Raw genomic sequence first — 21,027 nt, forward strand, 5'->3', positions numbered from 1 at the left:
AAAGACAGTAAGAAACAGGAAGCTTCTTGGCCTGATAAACATCCTGGATAGAGAATAGGAAAGAAGCCAGAGACACCAGCTCATGTCATCAGCTTCAGCTAAAGACTTGGAATATCACCTCCAAAGAAAATCTAGATTAGTGCTTTTGCTGTGTTGTGGGCTTCGGTTATTACACTGCACCTGTGTGGACACACAAGGCTGTGGTTTCCGGTGGAGACTCTGGAACATCAGCTGGAAAGTTGCCTTTAGAGTGGTTACAAGAGGTCTTTTACATCCTAGAGGTGGTTACAAGAGGTCTTTTACATCCTAGAGGTGGTTACAAGAGGTCTTTTGCAAGTCAGATCAGTGGGGGTAGTACTGGGGCCTGGCGGTGGTGAGGGTGATGAGCCCATCTGTTCAGGGAGAAACTTCCCTTCCCTGGCCTTTGTTAGCCTTTCCACGTTGGTTCTTTGACGGGCTGGGTGTTCTTTTACACAGAGCAGTTTAAGAACAGACCACAATCACCATGGCACCCTATCAAGGCCAAGTCTGAGGTATCAGGCTGTAAGAGCAACAGCATACGTACCAAAGATTGAAACTTAAAGCCCCAAAGTGGGAACTGCTTTCCCGACCGCAGAACATGCACAGGCCTGGGTGGGAGGACAGCAGGCTAGCGAGGACCTCCAGGGTCCACGCTCCAAATCCTCAAGATACTTTTTAATTAGCAGTTTTCTGGGTTTTTTTTGTATAAAAATAGAACATAGTAAAAACTAATTTAGTAAACACAATGGTGGTAGGAAGCATGAGTCATTGTATCACCACCTGAGAAGTTGAAAAACACTGGTTTAACGGGAAGTAGGGACTGTTGGTGATGGTCCAAGCCCACCTGTCCCGTCAGCTGGGGCCCACAGTTCACCCAGAGTGGTAAGGAATGTAGTCAGTTTACAGGGTGAGACTCTGGAGCCAATGCTAGAGCAAAGGCTGTGTTCACAGAGAAAGGAGCATACCTCCTGCCTTTGCAAGCCCCAGGCCCCTAGACCCAGGCAGTACAGGGGTGCCAGGGCACTTGTGTCGGGGGAGGACTCCAGTGGACACGCATTCTGGGCAAGGCTGGCCATCTGCCGACCGCTTTCCCCCAAGCTGGAGGTTTTGCTTCTGCCCCTTCTCCATAACAGCGTGGCACTGGATCGGTGCTGCATTGTTCCGAGCCTACTGCCGTTCACTGTCAGCACACCTCCCGAGTACCTAATGGGGCCGCGGTAGGCTCTTCTCCATAACTAACCAAAAAGGTCCATTTTGCAGCTCGGGATGGAGCCTGGTCTGGTGGTGGTGGTGGTGGGGATTATGGATGCTCACTTTTCTTGCATGTAAATTTGTTAGTTGAAACATTTCATGTCTTCCAGCTTGGCCTCAAAGGGAAAGCAGGGCAGAAATGAAGCAGTGAAAGTTCACTAAGTACCAGGTACTTTCATAGAAAGTGAAAGCTTTTCCACTGAATACCTCCTATGAAGATTAAAATAGCAATCATCCCCACTTTGCAGATCCCTTCCCTGAGATGAAATAATTCGGGGAATTATCTACAAGTTCATATCTATTAGGTTCAGTTAAATATTGTTAGTATAAGAAAATATCAAAGGGAAAGGAAAATGCAGCCCTAATAGGATGAGATTTTGGTACTAGCATTCACAGCAAAGCAAGGGCTTTAATCACTAGTTCAAGGTTGACCTGTTAATTGTCCCTTCACTATTAAGTACTCAGTCCTGCTTCAGGCCCCTAACAGCATCCTTCTCCCAGGCAAATAGTTTGGAGGGCCATATTCAAGGATAGTTTTGGTTTGTCAGTCTACTTTTCCTGGGCTGGGAAAGAAAGATGGGATTTGGTCTGGGTCCCATCCAAAGAGGCACCCTTGTCTGAGAGCACTGTTGCAGAAAACTGGTCTAGAATAGGTTAAGAATTAGCTCCATCTAATGGGAGCATAGGAGTCTCAATGTTTACTTTCTGTTTGATTTCCAAAGGCAACTGTTCGGGTGATGTTACCCCACCTCCTTGGCTGGTCCTCTTGTCTGTAGGCAAGGCCACAGGCCCACCTCAACCTCTGACGGGGGCACATGCCAAGGACTCTGGCCTCCTGCTGGCATTGTGAGAAAAACTTTCCAAACTGAAGTGAGAAGGGCAGCCAACCCTGCCACCCCTCACCCTGGGAGACATAACTGTGAAGGGACAGAGTCAACTTTGGGGAAGAAACAGAAACTCGCCTGGCTTGCTTTTCATTTAAATAAATTAACAGGTTTCCTCGCTTACTGTTTATTTTAATGAAAAGCCAGGTGAGATTCTGTTTCTCCCCCAGAGTTGTGTGTGTGTGTCCCCGTCCATGAGGGCAGACAATTTTAGCGTGCACTCAGCATTTGTTGAAGGAAGCAATTTCCCTATGACCAAAATTCTGTTTAAGTTCTAAAACTCTTGCCTCTTAAGATTTGCGTTTACTCTTACTCCTACAGAGCTAAAAGATATCCCTAAATTAGTCAAGAATGAGAGCCATGACTAGATGACAGACCTCAGACCCCAGAAGTTGACAGTCTCTTTCCAGACATAAGGGTACCCAGCACCTGCCATACAGGGTAACAGAAATCTCATTCCAGATGCAACGATGTGTATTTTCATAGCCATTTACTACAGATAGCAAAGCATCAGAGGGTAGGCAGTGATTGGTAGTGCGATTCCTCCCCGTGCCTGTGCAACAGGTAAGCCATAGGTCCAAATGGATGCTGGAAAAGTTCAGAGGGAATCCTTTCCTCTGCAAAGGTAGAGGATTGATCAGGTGGGCCACAGATGCAAAGGGATGTTTCAAAAAGCCATTTGCTGGATAACAAAGAGCATCACTGTTAACTAAGCACTCTAAACTGCTCTGTTAGCACTTGCTTCTCACAGGTGTTGAGACATGTCTAACAAAAAAGATCCCCTCGTAGACATTACTTGAAGGTAATACTTTTACCATGTCCCTTCCTAAGATCTCACTTGGTCCTCACCGTCTTGGGCAGCACTGTGTATATGAAGATGCCAGTATCTTTTAGCTTACATCTAGTGTGAGCTCCTGTTTGAAAGCTAAGAGTAGGCCACTTTACCTACACCCCAAGGAGTGCTGCAATCTGCAATGCAGAAAATGAGATTTCTAGCCCATTTTTTCCAGGAAAAAAGATAAAGGATGAAATTACAAAATTCTGGTTAATTTCATAGGTAAGATAGCCATAGAGGTTGTAATGGTAAGTTGAGAAGAAAAACAGAGGCGGCTTAAACTGAGGAAATGAGAAAATGGTATCAGAAAATTGGACTTTGGTTAACTAGAGAAGTCTTCAAAAATAAGCGGAAGGAGATGGGGAGGTGAGGATCCAGGTAACTAGTCCACAATTTAAGCTTGCTGTATGCAATGGGTACGTTCCTGACAGGAATACTATTTTATTGGGACATTTTATCTTATAGAGAAAATAGAATTCATGATGAGAAACCTATAGAAAACATATTTTGAAAGTGAACAATGACACTCTTGATTTTTCACTTTATAATTTGGTGTTTGAAGCCTCATAAATCTATACAGATGACGAGAATGGAAAAAGGCTACTTTGAGGAAAAGAAGAGGGGAAGGCTCGCTAAGCATGTGCTTGGCCCTCTGCCACCTTAATCCTTACCATGGCTTTGCGGTAGGTGTTTCTGTGATCTCCATTTTCCAGGTAAGGCAGAGGGAGAGAAGTGGCTTGTCCAAGGTTATACTCAGAGACCTGAGATCCTGTTTCTTCCCATGGGCCCCCCTAGTGCTCACTACAGATTATAGCTGGACGTTGCACAAAGATGTCCGTCCATCCAAGGTGTGCAGCCTGGCCTTAGCCTTGAGCCAGGGGCAAGAGTCATCCCCCTCCTCTGCCCCCAGACACCCTGTTCCCACCACCAGCTCTCCTCTTCTTCTCCCAGTTGTTCAATGACCCGGCTTTACCAGTAGATGAAGCTAAGGCAGGGTCCACTGTCTTATTCATCACCATCCCCAGGACCAGGCCCCTGACGAGTGAATCCTGCTGTGACTGGCTATTACATTGCTGTCCCCAAATGAAGTCTGTCTCAGTATTTATGGCTGGAAATAAATACTTAATAATGGGTACTAAATAAGAAAGAGGAACGGGAAGGGATAAAGAAGAGATACATTCCCTAAAAGGGGGCAGGCAGTTAATACCCGAGTTTCAGGGCAAAGCAGCACTGCACTCAAGTGTTACTGGGGGGGCTGTGTGCATGGCCATTCCTCAAGTGCAGAAGAGCGGCGCCACAGGCCCCCGCCAGAAAAGGGGCATGTGGGCTTCCCCGGCCGTCTGGGAGGGCCCCAGGGGTCTGTGGATCAACTGGCTGCCCGGACCAAGCTGTGGGGTCTTGTGTGGTCAGTTTTAAAATAAAGGCAAATGCTTTTTTGTAGGCGGCCTCCTCCCATGAGCTGATGAGTGAGTCCCTGATGAGGCCTAAGGTTTGATTCTCACTCATCTCTTAAAAATAGGAGTGTGTGGCAGTGGAGTATATGGATGGCATAAACTTCAGACAGAAATAAGAAAATAAGGGATCTAGTTTGCATCAGTGGGGGAAAAAACGACCACAAAACAGAATTACACTTAAAGGTACACTGTTGAGAAATAGAATTGTAAAATCTACTACCTGCCATTATTACATCAACATAAAAAAAATACACATTTTTAACAAAAAGTCTGACTGATATTCAAAAACCAAATAAAAAATGGCATGATTTATAAATACATAAATATCCATGCATACTTTTACAGTGACAGCTACTGGAAGAAGGAGGAGACCTTTTAAAATGCCACTTTCAGCTGCCTCTCTCCTCCATGTTGATAGTACCAGGAGTCTTAAGAGACCTTCTGTGGCCAGTGTCACTTTCATCCCAGCCTCCTTTCTCAGCCTGTAGCTGATGATGAAAATGTGATGACTCTTCTGCCTTAGCTTTGATGCTGGAGGAAAAAAAAAAAGTTACATAGCCATGTGTCCAGTGAATCGGATTCATAAATTAAAATACAGCAGTGATGCAATATTTATGTACTACTCAGATGGTGATAAGAAAGATGGACTCAGAAATTATTAATCTTCTACTACATACAGAAAATCCAGCAGAACACTGACCCATACCATCCATTTGAAAGCCAGAACCTAATTTTTTTGTCTTGTCATTTGTGATCTGTAAATGTTCGCAATTTAAAGTGGTAACAGAAATACTTCAAATACAACTTTTTTCCTGGCATGCTCTGCAATGAAGGGCTCTAAAAGCAGAATCACACAAACACTTTTTCTAAATTAAAATCAGTTGAATCCAGGTAGTAATTCGCAACATTCCACATTGAGTCAGGATATTTAGGAGATGTGAAGGTTATCTATTTCTGGATTTCACACTATTAGAAACTGTAAATGCTTGTCTTCAAATAGTGGTGAATTACAACACATATTCTTCCTGTGTACTCCCTAGCACCTTTGATAAATTTAAACTTGGCTTGAGACAACTTTTAAGCAGGGTGGGAAGAAATCATTTTGACTGTCACCTTGTATTTGAATGGATTTCCTTAACATCTAGCAGTGCAAATGAATCAATCTGAGAGTCTTTTTAGTAATCAGTGTTTTCAAGGTATGACCTATTTCTTAACTAAGCCTGTAGCTCCAGTCTTTTTGTGAAATGAAAAAGTAAAATTCCTCAGTGAAAGCAAAATACAAGAAGCCTTTCTCCTTTTAGGAGAATGCAGTATCACCTAAAGAAGCCATCATTAGTCCAAAGGGAAGGAGAGGCCCTAAACTGTCTCTCAAATTTCTGGTAAGACAGACCATGACTACAGTAGCACAACAGCTGCCACTGGCTTTGGCTGTGGCAAGTATGGACTTGGATACATGGTGTTGGGAGGTGATTCACTCACCCTGGGCACCAGGCAACACACTGGCCTGTGGGGTCAGTCGGGTTTTCTGGCTTCCAGTAGTGGATAAAGGGGAAAAGGTAGCTCCACTGTGCGTTTATCTTGGGGATACAAGACAAAACCTGATTTAACTGAATACCACAAATACCTGCCACCTTAGAATCACATCTCCTTCCACCAGGGGAGTGGCTGCTCCATTACCTTACAGCTTGCCAAGACTGGACGTAATGCACAAAAAAGAACCTTTTTTTTTTTTTTTTAAGGAGGGCACAGCTCACAGTGGCCCACGCGGGGATCAACCCGGCAACCTTTGTGTTATCAGCATCGCGCCCTAACCAACTGAGCTAACCAGCCGCCCAAAAGAACCTCTTGAAATGCAGGCACACTTGTTTTTGTAACTTCTCTGTCACATTTCATATACACTTTCCATTCTGTCAGTTTCCCTCTTGGATAAAACTGTTTTCAGGGAAAATGGACAAGTAATTAAGTTGACAAATTCTTTGAGCCAATAATGACAGCTTCCTAGTAACTCACTCCCCTTTCTCCTTAAGACAATGGCTTGGAAATATTAATGCTGACAGTCACAGTAATGACACCCCGAGTGAGCTGCTGCTTATTTGTTAATTATTGCTCATTAGTGGGTAAAGCTGGTCAACCACAGGGATGTGCCCAAGGGATGGCTGTTAGATAACTGAAATTGTTCGTTCAATATATTTGTGTTTGAATCCCCGTCTTTCAAAAGAAAAATCATACGCGGCAACTATTTGACAAATACCTCCAGAGACTAAAGCTCACTTTTCTCAGGGGGAAAAAAAAGAGTCGGACAGACAGGGGAGACGTACTTGCCTCAAAACTGCAGAATAACCATAAAGTATTTTTAAAATCTTACCTTAAAGAGCTTATGTCCCTAAGTCATCTTTACTGTCCAGTCCTGAGACACCAACAATGACAGGTGATTTCGTTTCTACTTGCTAGCTAGCTTTAAAACCCAACTAAACTCTAATTTTAGAGCTAAGGACCAATTCTAGGCAGAACTACAACAGACATTTTCAGGTGCGTGGCTCAACATCAAGGTTTTTTGTTTTTATTTTTGCCTCTGGGCTGGCCATGTTGCTTAGGTGTGCTAGCCTCTGTTATATGCAAAAACCTCAGGCCAGAGACAAAAGAACTGCTGCGAAGTCCCTATAGCTCTCTCCACTGGGCTCTCAAGGTCGCCTTCGATGGAGAAGGATGGCCTTCAGCACCACTCAGGTCTGTCATGGCACACAGATCAGATGACTCGCTCTCAGGAGGGGCTTATCTAGAAGAGTCTTAACAACTGGTAAAACTCTGCACCCTCTAAGTACCTCACTTTTCAGGATCAAGTGAGTTTCATTTTCAGTGGCATCAAAAGTCTAAAATTAAATTTGGTTACTAAGAAAACAGAAGTTGTATTTGAAAACAGTTGAAACACATGTAGTCCACAAGTGCTACAGAAACCTAGGCTCCCTGCAGGCTTCTTCAAGGTAGGTAGGTGCTGACGATCAGTCTTGATGACAGTTCAGGGACGCCAGGTGCATGCCTGAGGACTCTATTCTGGAGGCTAACACTGCAATGACGGTCAAGATGAACTGTCACAATCCCAGGGCAGGGTGTCCTTACCCTTTTGAGGTTCAAGACCATTTTACAATGTAGAACAGAGACCCTTCCCAACACACACACATACGCTGCCTCACACAGGTCTATGGATAATGTTAGGGATACGCATATCAATTACAAAAGCGCCTTAGCCTCCCCTGGGGGCTGCAGCCCAAATATCATGAAGTGACATCTCTAACAGCCTGGCACGACTGGAAAGAGTATGACTACCTACAAGACAGAAGTATACGGTAATAGCAAATTGATGTGCAAGGTCTTAGGGAGGACAGAATACCTCTTAGGGGAAAAAAGGCAAGGAAGGAATCTGCGACGAGCAGTTAGGAAGTAAAGATTCACCCTATTCCCTGCCTGCCCCTGCCCCGCGGGGTACACTCAGGCAGCCAGCAACCGTCTAGCCAGCCCGTGCGGGGCCCCAGGAACCGCACCACTCTGGGGCCCTGAAGGACTGATCGCCCAGAGATTTTTTTTAAAGTATTACATGAGAAGATCCAAACAGTCACAAATCCCCTGTTTACATGGTTCCCTGCCAAAAAACAGTAGCCTCCTGTTAACAGAGGATTTAAAAAATAAAACAGCCCCTGAACATCAACCTGAAACTTTTGATTCCAGGTTTAGATTTTAAGATGAGTACTTTTATAGGAAAACTATCTGAAATCAAGTGGGCTGTGCGCTGTTTGGGGCTGCAGGACTTTCTGGGCAGCTGAGGATTTGATTAGTTTCTGGTCACCACACAAAAGGGAACCTCTTTATATGCCCTGCCTTCCAAATAGGGTGAGGCAAGGGCTTGCCTATGATTCGGAGAGCAGAACAAATAAAGAGGCCAGCAGCCATTTATCCTATCTCGTTGGTCAATTTTGTAAGCATTTTCTGAGCACCTTCTCTGGGGTATGCCTATACTAGATTTTGGAGTTAGAAAGACTAAAACTTTAGGCACCACCTCAAGAAGTTTATAATCTGCTTTAAAAGAGGCCTAGGTAAAGTGCTAAAGAAAGAAATGTTTGGAGACCCGAGCAAATGAGAAAAAACATCTCTTGGGGAATTCTGAAGAGCAGCTAGGTTGCCCAGCCCCATCACTGGGGCTTCTTTCTGCCACACTCTCCACGGCTCTAGCCCCGGGATCCAGATACCAGGCTCTTACAGGCGCGGCCTCATATCAAGCCTTGCAAAATAGGGAACAGCTATGATGTGTGGACATTACTCCATCTACATTCCAATCAGCAAGTAAGCTGGAGAGGTCAAATGAGACTGGTCAGGCCCTAGCCTGCTGGGTTAAGGATGAGTTAATGTTACCAGCAAGACTTTTTAATAAGTGGGAAACTAGCCAACATTTTCTTTAAAAATCAAGCAAGAAGCTCAAAACAATGTTCCTAGAGGAAATGAAGAGGTTGAGTTTATGTGTTACTCCACCAACAATGCATAATTTATCACACTGAGTTGTTACCTAGATATAAAAAGGTTTACACCAATTACAGAAAAATAAAAATGAAAGGGTTTAGATCTTTGGGTAAACAAGCATTCAGGAAACAATATACACTCTAATAAATCATCATAAACACAGGGGCTGTTAACTTTGTTCCATTTCAAAAGCACTTGGAAATCCTGTTTACCTTTTTCATTAATTCACTTCTGGTAGTAAACTGTGGCAGGTCTTCCACTTCAATCCCATCAGCCATTTCCATCACCTTATCTAAAAGGTCTTTGTTGTAACTGCATAATAAAAAGTAGTAAGGTTAAAAACCTTAGAAAAATTACCTGTCAGTATAGGGCTAACAAATTGCAGGCAATGGGACTATAAACTCAATTCTTAGAGGACTGATTTGATACCACAGGACAAACCAATGCATGTTCAGCAGCAGGTAGTGAACAGTTCTTCCTGCTTGGGGACACAGAAGTGGCGCCAGGAATGCCAATAGAGCAGGTGTTTCAAATTTACAAAACAAACAAAAAAGATTTACAAAAATAGAGGCACCATACATCTGGCAGTACATATTCGTGGATATGGTATGAGGGCCAAAAAATTACTTTTTGAACACATGGAGTGTTGGTCTAATGAAAATAACATTATTTGCTCATTGATCCAATTTTCTGACATTTGCCAAATCTTGGATCCTGTTAACCAGGATTTCCCAGGGCCACCTAGAAAGCATAGAAAAGGGATGGATACCACTGGTACTGCTTCCCCAAATCTTGTTCTGATAACCCCCAACATCTGAAAGCAACACCAAGTGGCTTAGGGCAAGAGGGGCCATGTGACCAGAGTCACACAGACATAAGGAGCACTGAAGCCAGGACTAGCCCGAGTCATCTTATCCTAACACAATTTCAGGAAACGCTAAAAGGAAAAGATGTGGGAACCTGGAGATTTTCCACCTTCTTCACGGAGGGATAAAGGAGGGTGCGAGGCATCTTGTTATTATTTTCGTAAGAGGAAAGGCAGTGAGGCAAAGGCTGGGTCTTGCTCAGGGTCCAGAAGCCTGGGGAGTGGGGAGAAAAAGGCTAGGGCTACAGATTACATCCAGATATAAATGGTAAAATTGACCAATCCTGCCAGAAGCTGCAAGGTCCTAGGAATATCACCTCCCCTTGTCTCAGTTTCTTCGTATGTAAATTGGGGCATCCCAGTTTCGGTCGGTTTGTCTCTGCATTTGCCAGTGAAAGGAGCTAATGGACTCAAAATGCACTCTGCAAAGGTGGTTAGAGCTAATACTGGCAATATTAATAACAATGGGAACTTTAGCGCCCAGCATATATTGAGCTCTTGCTAGATGGCAGCCTGTACTAAGTGCTTTTCACCCTTTAATACTGCAGTCATCACAACTCATTTTCCAAGTGAGGAAACTGAGGGTTTGTTGGCGAGGGTGGGCATCGGCCGTAGGCCTGGCCACTGCAGCTGGAGGTTGGGGGCAGGGTCACGCCTGAGCGAGGGCGACGGATCGCAAGGCAGGGGACAGGGTCAGCCAGCCGGCGGTGGTCCGCACCTGCAACCCAGGAAGAGGTGGTTGGCCCAGACCATGGAGAGGGACAGCAGCTGGTCCAGGCGGCCGCCTCCGTCGGGCGGGTCTCGGTAGTCGGGCAGGTGGCGCAGGATGAATTCCATGCGGGCCTTCCATTGCTTCTCGCTCTCCGAGTACGAACGGAACTGCTCGGCGAAGTCGGTCGCCTGCCGCACCCCCGAAACCAGCTCCTCCACCGCGGCAGCCGCCTCGCCACCCACCATGGCGCCCTCCGCCGCCGCCGAGGGCCGGCCGCTCCCGCTGCCTTCCCGACACGCACTGCGTCGCCTCCCAGCGGCTAGAGGGGCCCCGGCGGCCGCGACTGCTCCAGAGACTCGGCCTGGAGCGCCCTCGCCGGGCGCGGCGGCCTGACCCGCCCGACCCCTCGGACCTCCGCGGCCAGTGGCTGCTGAGCGCAGGGGCCGTTCTCGGTCGACCCCCGCGGGGAACCGGTAGGAAACCTGAGGCCCCCAAGCGCAGAATCGGGGTGCCGCTCTCCCATTCGGCAGCTGGATGCCAACCAGAGCTGTGCTGTGTCCTTGCCCTGGGGGTTCCCTGGGTACCCAGCCTGCAGTTGAATTTCCTCTGTTTTGAGGACTTATATGTGTAGCTGCTCTGGGTCTGTCTTTGATTCCCAGAGGTCTCGACACCCCACCCAGGTTGTGACCCACCTTCGTGGAGTGAGTCATCCATCGAATTAAATACCTGCCAGGCCCTTTGCCAGGTGCTGGGGTTGCAATGAGAGCAAACTCAGAGCCCTGCTCTAATGAACTTGACCATCTACTGAGGGAGGCAAACATTAGTGAAATGCCTACTGCTCAAGTGAAAATTTTCAACGTTGACAAACTTTAATAAGGAAAGGACCAGAGTGCTAGAAGCATGAATAAACAAGGGACCTGGCCCAGACTCGGGAGTCATGGAAATGATGCTGGAGAGCTGAGGGATGAGCAGGAGTTAACTACATAAAGAGGAGTAGGCCATGGAAAGAGAGCCTGGCCTGGTAAGAGAACTGCAGCCAGGGTCCTAGAATAGGGGACAGTGGAGAAGATGGGGCTGCAAAGATCAACAAGGACAGTAGGCCATGATAGGGACTGTGGTCTGGATTCTAAGAAGAATGGGGAGCCACTGAAGGATTTTAACCAGAGCAGTGACACCTGTTTCCAAAAGATGTTGGAAGGAGCCAGAATGGATGTGTCCAGAGGAGATGAGCAGGTGAGCTGGCAGGACACCACTGTCTGTTCTGGGGTTAGGTCACAAACTCCCTGAGAGACAAAAGCGCCATTGTAAGTGGTGAATTTCCCATCCCTGGAAGCATTCAAGTCCAGTAACAGGAAAATCGCCTGAGCCTCTATTAACCTTGAGAGCTTATTGACCTAACAGGCTTCCCCATCATTATCTATTAGATATGGGGTGGGGTACAGAGCCGGCCCTGAGTCCAGGATCTGGGCTCCAGTGTAGGCCCTATGTTGTGAGTGGGGCCCAGAGGCAGAGCCAACTATGTGCCCTTTGCTGCTTCCGCAGCTTCTCATAGGATGTCAGGGCCCCCAGCAGGCAGAAACCCCAGAGAGAATGGAAATACCATGCAGACTTATGAGTAGACTATGCCTGCAGACCCAGCCCTGGGCTCAGTGACGTCCCATTATGGTTAACAAAAGGGAGTCCTGCAATTTTCACCCTGGTGAGCAGGGAGAAAGTGAACAGGGCTGTGAAACCTCATACAGACTCAGCTTCTCTACAGCAATCAGGAATATGTGCCCAGAGCAGGGGCTCCCCAAATTAAGTACAAATCACATCTCCTGAGGGGCTTGTTAAAATAGCAGATTCCCAGGCCCATCACTGGTTGTTCAGAGTCAAGGCCTTAGGTAATTGATTCCACCTGTGGCTCACCAAACTTTGAAAAACACTTAATGTTGATAAGCGTTCTCTGAACCAAATTATTGGTCTCCTGATTATACCATGGAAATAGGAACCCGGGCTTTCTAATCAGCAGCTGCAGTTATACAGCTAACTTGGCCACAGGGGTGTGAAAGAGCTAAGGGGTCATCCAGCACAAGTAGCTTGTTTAGAATCATCTTTGACAATGACGGGATAAGCATATATGTAACTACATACAAACATACTGAGACATGCATGCAGATTATAAGAATCCCAAAATGTACAAATAAGTCTTTTTTTTTATTATATGAAATTGTTAGCATTATACTTTCAAAATGTGAAGTAGTGTAAAAATGTCAGTATTGACATTTTACAGGACCCTGTGTCAAGTTCAATTACTGCTCAGTTTATTGTTTCTAACTTGTATTTGTGATTCAGATATTCTTAGAGTGGAGTGCTTACTTATATAGACAAAGCTCAGTTTTCCTATTTTATTTTTTTTAAAGCATCTTTATTGAGATACAATTCACATGCTATAAAATTCACCCATTTAAGGTATGTAATTCAGTGATTTCAGTGTAGTCACAGATTTCTGTAACTACCAACACAAATATAGAACATTTTCATCACCCTAAAAAGAAAGTCCGTACCCATTAGCAATCACTCCTCTTTCCTTCCAGCCCCAGGCAACAACTATTCTATTTGTCTCTATGAATTTCCTACTATGCACATTTAACACAAGTGGAATCATATAATATGTGGTCTTTTATGACCGACTTTCACTTATATTATGTTTTCAAGGTTTATCCATGTTGTAGCCTGTGTCAGTTCTTCATTACTTTTCATGGTTGAATAATATTCCATTGCCTCGATAGACCACCTTTTGTTTATTGATTCGTCAGTTGCTGGACATTTGGGTTGTTTCTACATTTTGGCTGTTATGAATAATGCTGCTGTGAACATTCACATACAAGTTATTCTGTAAACATGTTTTCAACTTTCTTGGATATACAGTGGATTGCTGGGTGTATGTTCAACTTTTTGAGGAACTTACAGATTGTTTTCCACAGTGTCCATGCCATTCTACATTCCCGCTAGCAATGCTTGAAGGTTCCAATCCAATTTCTCCACACCCTTGTCAACACATTATTTTCCCCTTTTTTGAGTATAGCCATCTTAGTGGGTACAAAGTGTGATCTCACTGTGTTTTTGTTTTGTATTTTCCTAATGATGTTGAGCATCTTTCGTATGCTTATTGGCCATTTGTGTATCTTCTTTGCAGAAATGTCTATTCAGACCTCTTGCCCTTTAAAAAAAAATAGACTTTTTTTTTTAGAGCAGTTGTAGGTATACAGCAAAATTGAGTGGAAAATGCAGATAGTTTCCGTATGCCTCACCACCACCCCCACCACACACACCACACACACACAGCCTCCCTCACTATCAGCTTCTCACACCAGAGTAGTATAGTTGTTATACTGACACATCATCCAAAATCTATAGTTTACATTAGGGTTCGCTCTTGGCAGTGTACATTCTATGGTTGTTGCTTTTTTTCATTCTATAGATTTTGACAAATGTATAATGACATCTATCCACCATTTTAGTAACATACAGAATAGTTTGACTGCCCTAACAATCCTAAGTGTCTTTTGAAGAACGAAAGTTTTTATTTTGATGAAATCCAATTTATTTTTTCTTTTACGAGTCATGCTTTTTGGTCCTAGCTAAGAAATCTTTGTCTAGCCCCATGACATAAAAATTTCTTGTTTTCTTCTGAACGTTTTATAGTGTTAGGTTTGACATTTAGGTCTATGCTTCATTTCAAGTAAATTTTTGTATATGATGCAAGGTATGGATTGTCAAGAGCGATAAAGGATATAAGATTTTACCCTACTTGCAAGCTAACAAATTACCCTGCCAGTTTCAATGGATGCTGGCAGGAAACATAAGCCTCCTAAGACAGAAACAAAGAACTTTATTTACTTATAGCACAGCAAGCAGCATGAGCTTCATGTTTCCATTGGTTCCCCTTGTCCCTAAGGTCCCACAGGGTGGATGAAGTACAAACAGGTACACACAGTGGGTTTGTGTCACAGCAGAAGAACCCCAAGCTTAGGCAACATCAATCTTTTATAAAGGACTGCAAGCAGACCTGCCCAATCTTTGCCCCAGAGCAATACATTTTTATCTGGACAGTAAACAAACTTGCCCTTTTGCTCTAGAGGTTGCCACTCTCTCCAGGCTGTTTTGTGGACACACATCCTTGAAAAGACAGTTTGGAGCAAAAGGGGAGTTAGTGTCTAACTCAGATCATAAGGTATGCAGATACGTGAGAGACCCATGGGCAATTGTCTCCCAACTTAAATTAAGATTCTTTATTTTGTGGGCAGATGATTGTCTAATTGGTCTAGTGCAATTTGTTGAAAAGACTATATCCTTTTTCCATTCAGTTACCTTGCTACCTTTGTCAAAAATCAATTGGCCATACATGTGTGTGTCTATTTCTGGACCCTATTCTGTTCTATTGATTTATGTGTCTATCCTTTTAGCAGTATCATACTGTCTTGACTACTGTAGCTCAAGAGTTTGCAAACTTTTTCTGTAAAGGGTGGGCTACATATAATCTCTGTTGCACACTTTTCTTTGTTTCTTTTTTCAACCATTTAAAAATGTACAAAGCCAGTTTTAGCTTGTGGGCCTTGCAAAAACAGGCTTCAGGCTAGATTTGGCTGATGGGCCATAGTTTACCAACCCAGCTATGCAGCTTTATAGTAAGTCTTGAGGTCAGATTGTTTTGAGTCCTCCAACTATGTTGTTTTACAAAATTGTTTTGGTTATTTTAGTCTATTGCTTTTCAATACAAAATTTAGTATTAGTTTGCCAATTTCTAGAAAAACAGGCTGCTGGGATTTTAATTGGGATTGTATTGAATCTATAGATCAATTTGGGGGAGAAGTAACATTTAACAATATTGAATTATCCAATCCGTAATCATGGTATATCTCTCCACTTATTTAGGTCTTGTTGTGGTATATTTTAAAATCCGATGAACCATTAGACTTATACACATATTTACCACTTTATTTGTTCTTTATTCCTTCTCTATCTTTTACCTTGCGTCTGTTTTCATTTTCTTTCTACCTGAAAAATTTGTTAGCATTTTCTTTAGTACAGGTCTGCCAGTGGCATGCTCACTTTTTGTCAACCTGAAAATGACTTTATTTTGCCTTCTGTATTAGTTACATGGCTGCATAACAAATTATTCCAAAACTTCGTGACTTAAAACAATAAACACTTATCATCTCACAGTTTCTGTGAATTAGGAATGCAGGAGGGGCTTAGCTGGCTGGTTCTGGCTCAGGGTCTCTGATGGGGTTTCAGTACATTGTTGACTGATGCTTCATGTATGTGAAGGCTTGTTTAGGGCTAGAGGAGCCACCTCCAAGATGGCTCCCTCACACGACTGTTTGTCACCGGTCTCAGTTTCTTACTATATGGACCTCTCCACAGGGCTGTTTGAGTGTCCTCACCTGGCAGGGGGGTCTTCCTTTACAGAAAGTGAACCAAGAAAGAGCAAGGCAGAAACCACTATGTCTTTCATGACACAGACCCATAGGTAACATACCATCACTTCTAGTTTATGCATTAGAAGCCAGTCACTAAGTCCAGTACACACTCAGGGGCAAGAGATTTAGGTTCCACATTTTGAATGGAGTGTCAAATGAATATAGTTCAAAACCACCACACCTTCTTTTCTTTCTTTTCTCCTCGTCTGCTTCCATTTCCTCCTCTTTCTGCTTTTCCTCTTTCCTCCACCTCCTAAGATTATCTTCTAGAACATTCCTCATTAATTCTTTTGGGCCTGGAAACCTTAAGAGAATTTTAGAGAATATTCTAAAAAATAATCCAGAATGTTTCTCTTCAGTTCTTTTACCACTAATAGTTTTCTCATGTCTACATTGTATTGGTTACTAAGTCTAACATACACAGTAATGTCTCTAGTATTTTCCTGTTAAGCAAACTGTTGCTTTTCTGCTGAGAAAAAAACATTTTTTTCATTTTCAGGAAGTATCCATTAATTCCCATTTTATTAAATGTCTTGTTTTTGATCAAGAGTAAGTATTTAATTTTATCAAATGCATTTTCAGTATTTATGAAGATAGTCATATGATTTTCCATTTAGAACTATTAATATGATGGTTTATTTATATTAGTAGATTTTCTAATATTGGACATTTTTTCCATTCTTAGAATAAACTCCATGTGGTCACAATATATTCAACTTTCAGTGTGCTTTTGAATTCTGTCTGCTAAAATTTTATTTAGGATTTTTGCATCGATATTTTAAAATGAGATTAGCCTATGTTTTTCTTTATTTTTGCAGTCATTATTATATTTTAGTATCTATGTACTTATATTTGCTTTATGGAAAGAATTTGTTTTTCTTCTTTTTCTAGGCTATGGAGCTTTTTAAAAAATGACTGGAATGATCTGTTCTTTTAAGGTTAATAGATTTGTAGAATTCCTCTATAAAATAATGGGCCTGATGGTTCTTGGCTTTTTTGGGGGGTGGGGAAAGGAGCATTTGATAAATTTTGTCAAATGATTTTGACAAAATTATTTATTAAAAGTATTATTATAATTTATACATTATGTCTATATATTTATACTTAATGCTATTTATTCAAATTATTTTGAAAAAACTTATGCAAATTGGTCTATTTTACTTTTCTATCTAGTTTTCTGATGAAATTGTACATTTCATATAGGTTTTCAAATTTATCTGCATAAAATTGTGTAAGATATTTGCTTATGGTTTTTTTGTTTTGCTTTGTTTTGTTTTTTACTTTCTAAACTTTGTGTTACTACTTCCCACTTGTAATTTCTTATTTGGGGATCAGTACATTTCCTTTTCACTATGATTAATTTAGCTTATAACTTACCTAATTTATCGAATTTTTTCTAGGAACAAGCTTATTTATAAGTTCTACTGTATTTTCATTAGATTAACTGATTGATTTCTGTATTTATCTTTATTAATTTTTCTTTCCTTTGGATTATTTTAAAATATTTTCTCTAGCTTTTTGAGTCAGCTGCTTTAATTAATTTATTTTTCTTTCATTTATGTTGATATAATTACTTAAGGCTATGAATTTTCCTTTGAGTACTATTTTATATGCATACATTCTTCTATATGTTCATCATTATTGTTTTCTAGAAATTCTGCAGTTTTGAATTTCTATTTTCCTTTTGATCGTGGAGTTATTTAATATAGAACACCCCCCCACACACACACACATATCCAAATAGAAGGGCACTTTTTGTTTGTTTTCTGAATATGTTATAAATGTCAGTATTTATTGTATTACTATAGAATGCTATCTATATTATTTTTACTGTGAGAATTTAATGAGGCTTGATTTGTGGCCTAACATATAAATCTTTTGTGTGTGCACAAATATTTCAGAGCACTTGAAAAGAAAGTATATTTTCTATTTTCATAGCACAATGTGTGATGCGTATCAAAGCATCTACTTTTTTTATTATTTTGTTTGGACTTCTAGATCCTCATTTAATTTTGACCACTGAACTGTTTTAGATTGAGAAAAGCGAGTCAAAGTCTTCTATTATTAGTGTGTCTTTGTCTAAATCTCCTTGCATCTCTATAGTTTCTATTATATGAAAGTTCCTTCTGTATTACTTGGTGCATATATACTTATAACTTAAATTTTCATGGTGGATTGTAGCCTTTAGCATTGAAAAGTACTTCTCTTTACTATCTCGCTTAAAGCTTTTTGTCCTGAATTCTGTGTTGTCAGATATTAAGATATTTAATGTTTGTAATTTTCTGGTATGCCTTTCTTTGCCCATCCTTTCATTATTAATTTTTATAAATTATTTTGTCTTATACATATACGACCTATAGTTGGATTAGGCTTTGCAATCAATTCTGAAAACTATTTTTAAAAATAGGTGAGTTAAACTCATTTATATTTATTGAAATATTTATTGAAATGACAGATATATTTGGTCTCAATTCTGTTATATTATTTTATGTTGTATTTACATTATGTATTTGCCCTTTTTCTTAATGTGATTTTGATATTTAGGAAGGTTTATATTTTTGTTCTAGAAGTTACCTTTATAAAAATACTGTTAACCCATTCTCTTTGGGGACTGTATGTTTTGATTGCCTACTATGAGCAACAGCAAAATTATCTTGTAATCTCATCCTCTACCTTTACTCCTTCTCCATTATACAGTCAGTAGAATTATCAATCGTGTTACATATGCTTAAACTATCAATATGTTATATATGCTTAAACTTCTACTTGATTTGGAAACTTTAAATACTATCCTTTGAATCAGTTAATTTGAGATGATCAGTGAGCTCATTCTTATTCCTGTCTTCTATCTCTCCAATTTTTTATTAGCAGTGAGAAATTTCCACAATATTAAGACATGTAACATCTGCATTCTGATCTGTCACCCTAATCTCTGTATTTGTTTTACTCTTATTTCTACAGTTAAATATATTCAATGCTCAAAGAAGGGCCTTTTACCTGGATTTCTTCAGGCTTGCTCAGTGGTGCTGAGACTGCTGGTCCATGGTTCTAGTAGGTTCTTCAGAAAAGGCTCATAATAATTGTATTTCCTGATTTCTCACAGGTTTTAAAATTTTGCCTATAGGCCTTATACTTGAAGATCAGTTTGGCTAGATAGAGTGCTTGGCCAATACTTTTCTTCCTTTGAGTGTCTTGTAGGTGTTGTCCCACTGTTTGTGGTAGTGATTGTTGCCCTGGAGAAGTGGTGGGGGGTGGAGAGGTGGGGCCAAGGGATCTCTCTCTCTCTCTCTCTCTCTCTCTCTCTCTCTCTCTCTCCACAGTGATCAACCCCAAATATGGCCTCTGTAGGAAGTCACCTCCTCTCTGGATTTCAGAGCTTGGTTGAGGAGACCTTCTCTGTCCATTTCTCTTCCCCAGATTTCTTTATAGCCTTTGTTTCTAAGAGAATATACCCACTTTTAAAAATTGTATCTTTTTCTAGTGCCTCCCAAGACTTTCCATTGTCCCCAGCAATCTTGCATTATTCAATTTAGGCCTTATTCTCATAGTTCCCTTTCAGAGTGGGTCTTCCTCTTCCCGAAGCTTTCTGAGCTGAGAGTCCCCTCTTCACTCAAGGTTTTTCACCCGGTCTCGTGTTCTTTCTTACCTTTGGCAGCTCTTCACAGAACTTTGGAGGTTGCATCTTTCTCCTGGTTTCACTAAATACGTAGTTGGCAGATTTGCTGTTGTCCTTGCTGAGTGCGAGTCAATTCAGAGCTAAAACACTGCTGTGGTCCTTCTGAAAGGGAACATTCTCCTATTTTTCAATTATAATAAAAAATTTTTAATCAATGCCATTGTGACTTATCCTTTCAACTAAACTTTTATGGACATCCAGGTTTTATTTTCCTTCTGATAAACTCCTAGAAGTGGAATTCCTGTTTCAAAGAGCATGAATACTTTTAAAGCTTTTACTGTGTTTTGCCGAAGCACCCTCTAGAAAGTTTGGGCCTAAGTTTCCATATCTACCAGCCACAGGCTTCCTCTTTAAAGCCAGCGAATAGTGCAAGACTGCAGTTACTGCTTTCACATGTTTGAATTTCCAGACTCTCTTGAGAAAAACCTTCCTTCTCTTTGTGTAGCCCCCCGCTTTGTGGCTGACGCTCTGTAGAAGCCCCAGGCCCAGAGGCCCTGGCACAGAGACCCGGGGCTGGAAAAATAGTTAGTCTTTACTCATCCTCCAAGCACTTGCAGCTCTTCTGTTGTGATTTTGGTCTTGAAAACGGGGGCCAATCCGACAGGAGAAAATGCCCCTGGAAATGGCTCAAGGAGGCCTCCTAGTGGGCAGTCAGATGAGAGTACAGAACCATGGCCCCAGCGTTTCCTTTTTCTTCCTGCCACTGACAAGTTCAGCAACTAACCTAAATTCAGAGTGGTCCTGGAAGTGTCAAGGAGAAAAAAATACCTATTTTCCCTCCAAATACGACAAAATTGTTCTAAAACAGCCAAATGGACTGGATAAGTGGTTTGATTCTTGCCTTGGAAAAGCTCAAAATGCAGGTGCACTAAAAATACCAAGTGGAGAGAGCTCTTGGAGCCGGCTTCCCAGCATCTACACTGGAAGATTTTCCCAACCAAAGGCTGGGAAACGTTAAAAGCTTTGAAATCTTGGGATCCCTGGCTATTAAAGAAGTGTCAATATTCTGAACCTCTCTGAGGGCTTCTCCTATATCTTGACATGCCTACAGCACAGGGCTCTCACAAGGGCAAATAATATGCAAAACTTTTTAGTCTACTTATGCTAATTGCCTCAAATCAACATCACAAGGTAATGGAAATTACATTCCCCGAAGGCTTCCAACTGCAGGAACTTACCTTGCTCCTTACGGCAAAGGTAGTAATGATTAAAATCAGGTTAGCTTCTGTTTTGTGAGTTTGTCCATCTATTGTATTTATATAAGATGGTATTTCTGTGTCACAATGCATGTTTTCACCTGTTGTAAATGTAAGCTTAAGTTTTTTTAAAGTTGAATTAGGCAAATCTTCTCTCTG

The 21,027-nt window shown here is 41.8% G+C and overlaps 1 protein-coding gene and 1 long non-coding RNA gene across 2 annotated transcripts; both read right to left on the minus strand.

Annotated features, from left to right (window-relative positions):
• Positions 1 to 4,616: 4,616 nt before the first annotated feature.
• On the minus strand, positions 4,617 to 10,839 carry CDKN2AIPNL (CDKN2A interacting protein N-terminal like). Its single transcript, XM_019740297.2, has 3 exons — positions 10,538 to 10,839; positions 9,167 to 9,266; positions 4,617 to 4,976 (listed from the first exon to the last, which is right to left on the minus strand). Exons 1-3 carry the CDS (start codon positions 10,774 to 10,776, stop codon positions 4,965 to 4,967), a joined length of 351 nt encoding a protein of 116 aa, XP_019595856.1. The 5' UTR covers positions 10,777 to 10,839; the 3' UTR covers positions 4,617 to 4,964.
• Positions 10,840 to 12,849: 2,010 nt separating this feature from the next.
• LOC109451759 (uncharacterized) lies at positions 12,850 to 19,207 on the minus strand. Its single transcript, XR_002138021.2, has 3 exons — positions 18,994 to 19,207; positions 16,178 to 16,300; positions 12,850 to 13,733 (listed from the first exon to the last, which is right to left on the minus strand). It is a non-coding gene; the product is annotated as an uncharacterized LOC109451759 (long non-coding RNA).
• Between the last annotated feature and the right edge of the window lie 1,820 nt (positions 19,208 to 21,027).

Source organism: Rhinolophus sinicus, linkage group LG10 (assembly GCF_036562045.2).
Source record: "Rhinolophus sinicus isolate RSC01 linkage group LG10, ASM3656204v1, whole genome shotgun sequence".
In the NCBI taxonomy this organism is placed as follows: domain Eukaryota; kingdom Metazoa; phylum Chordata; class Mammalia; order Chiroptera; family Rhinolophidae; genus Rhinolophus; species Rhinolophus sinicus.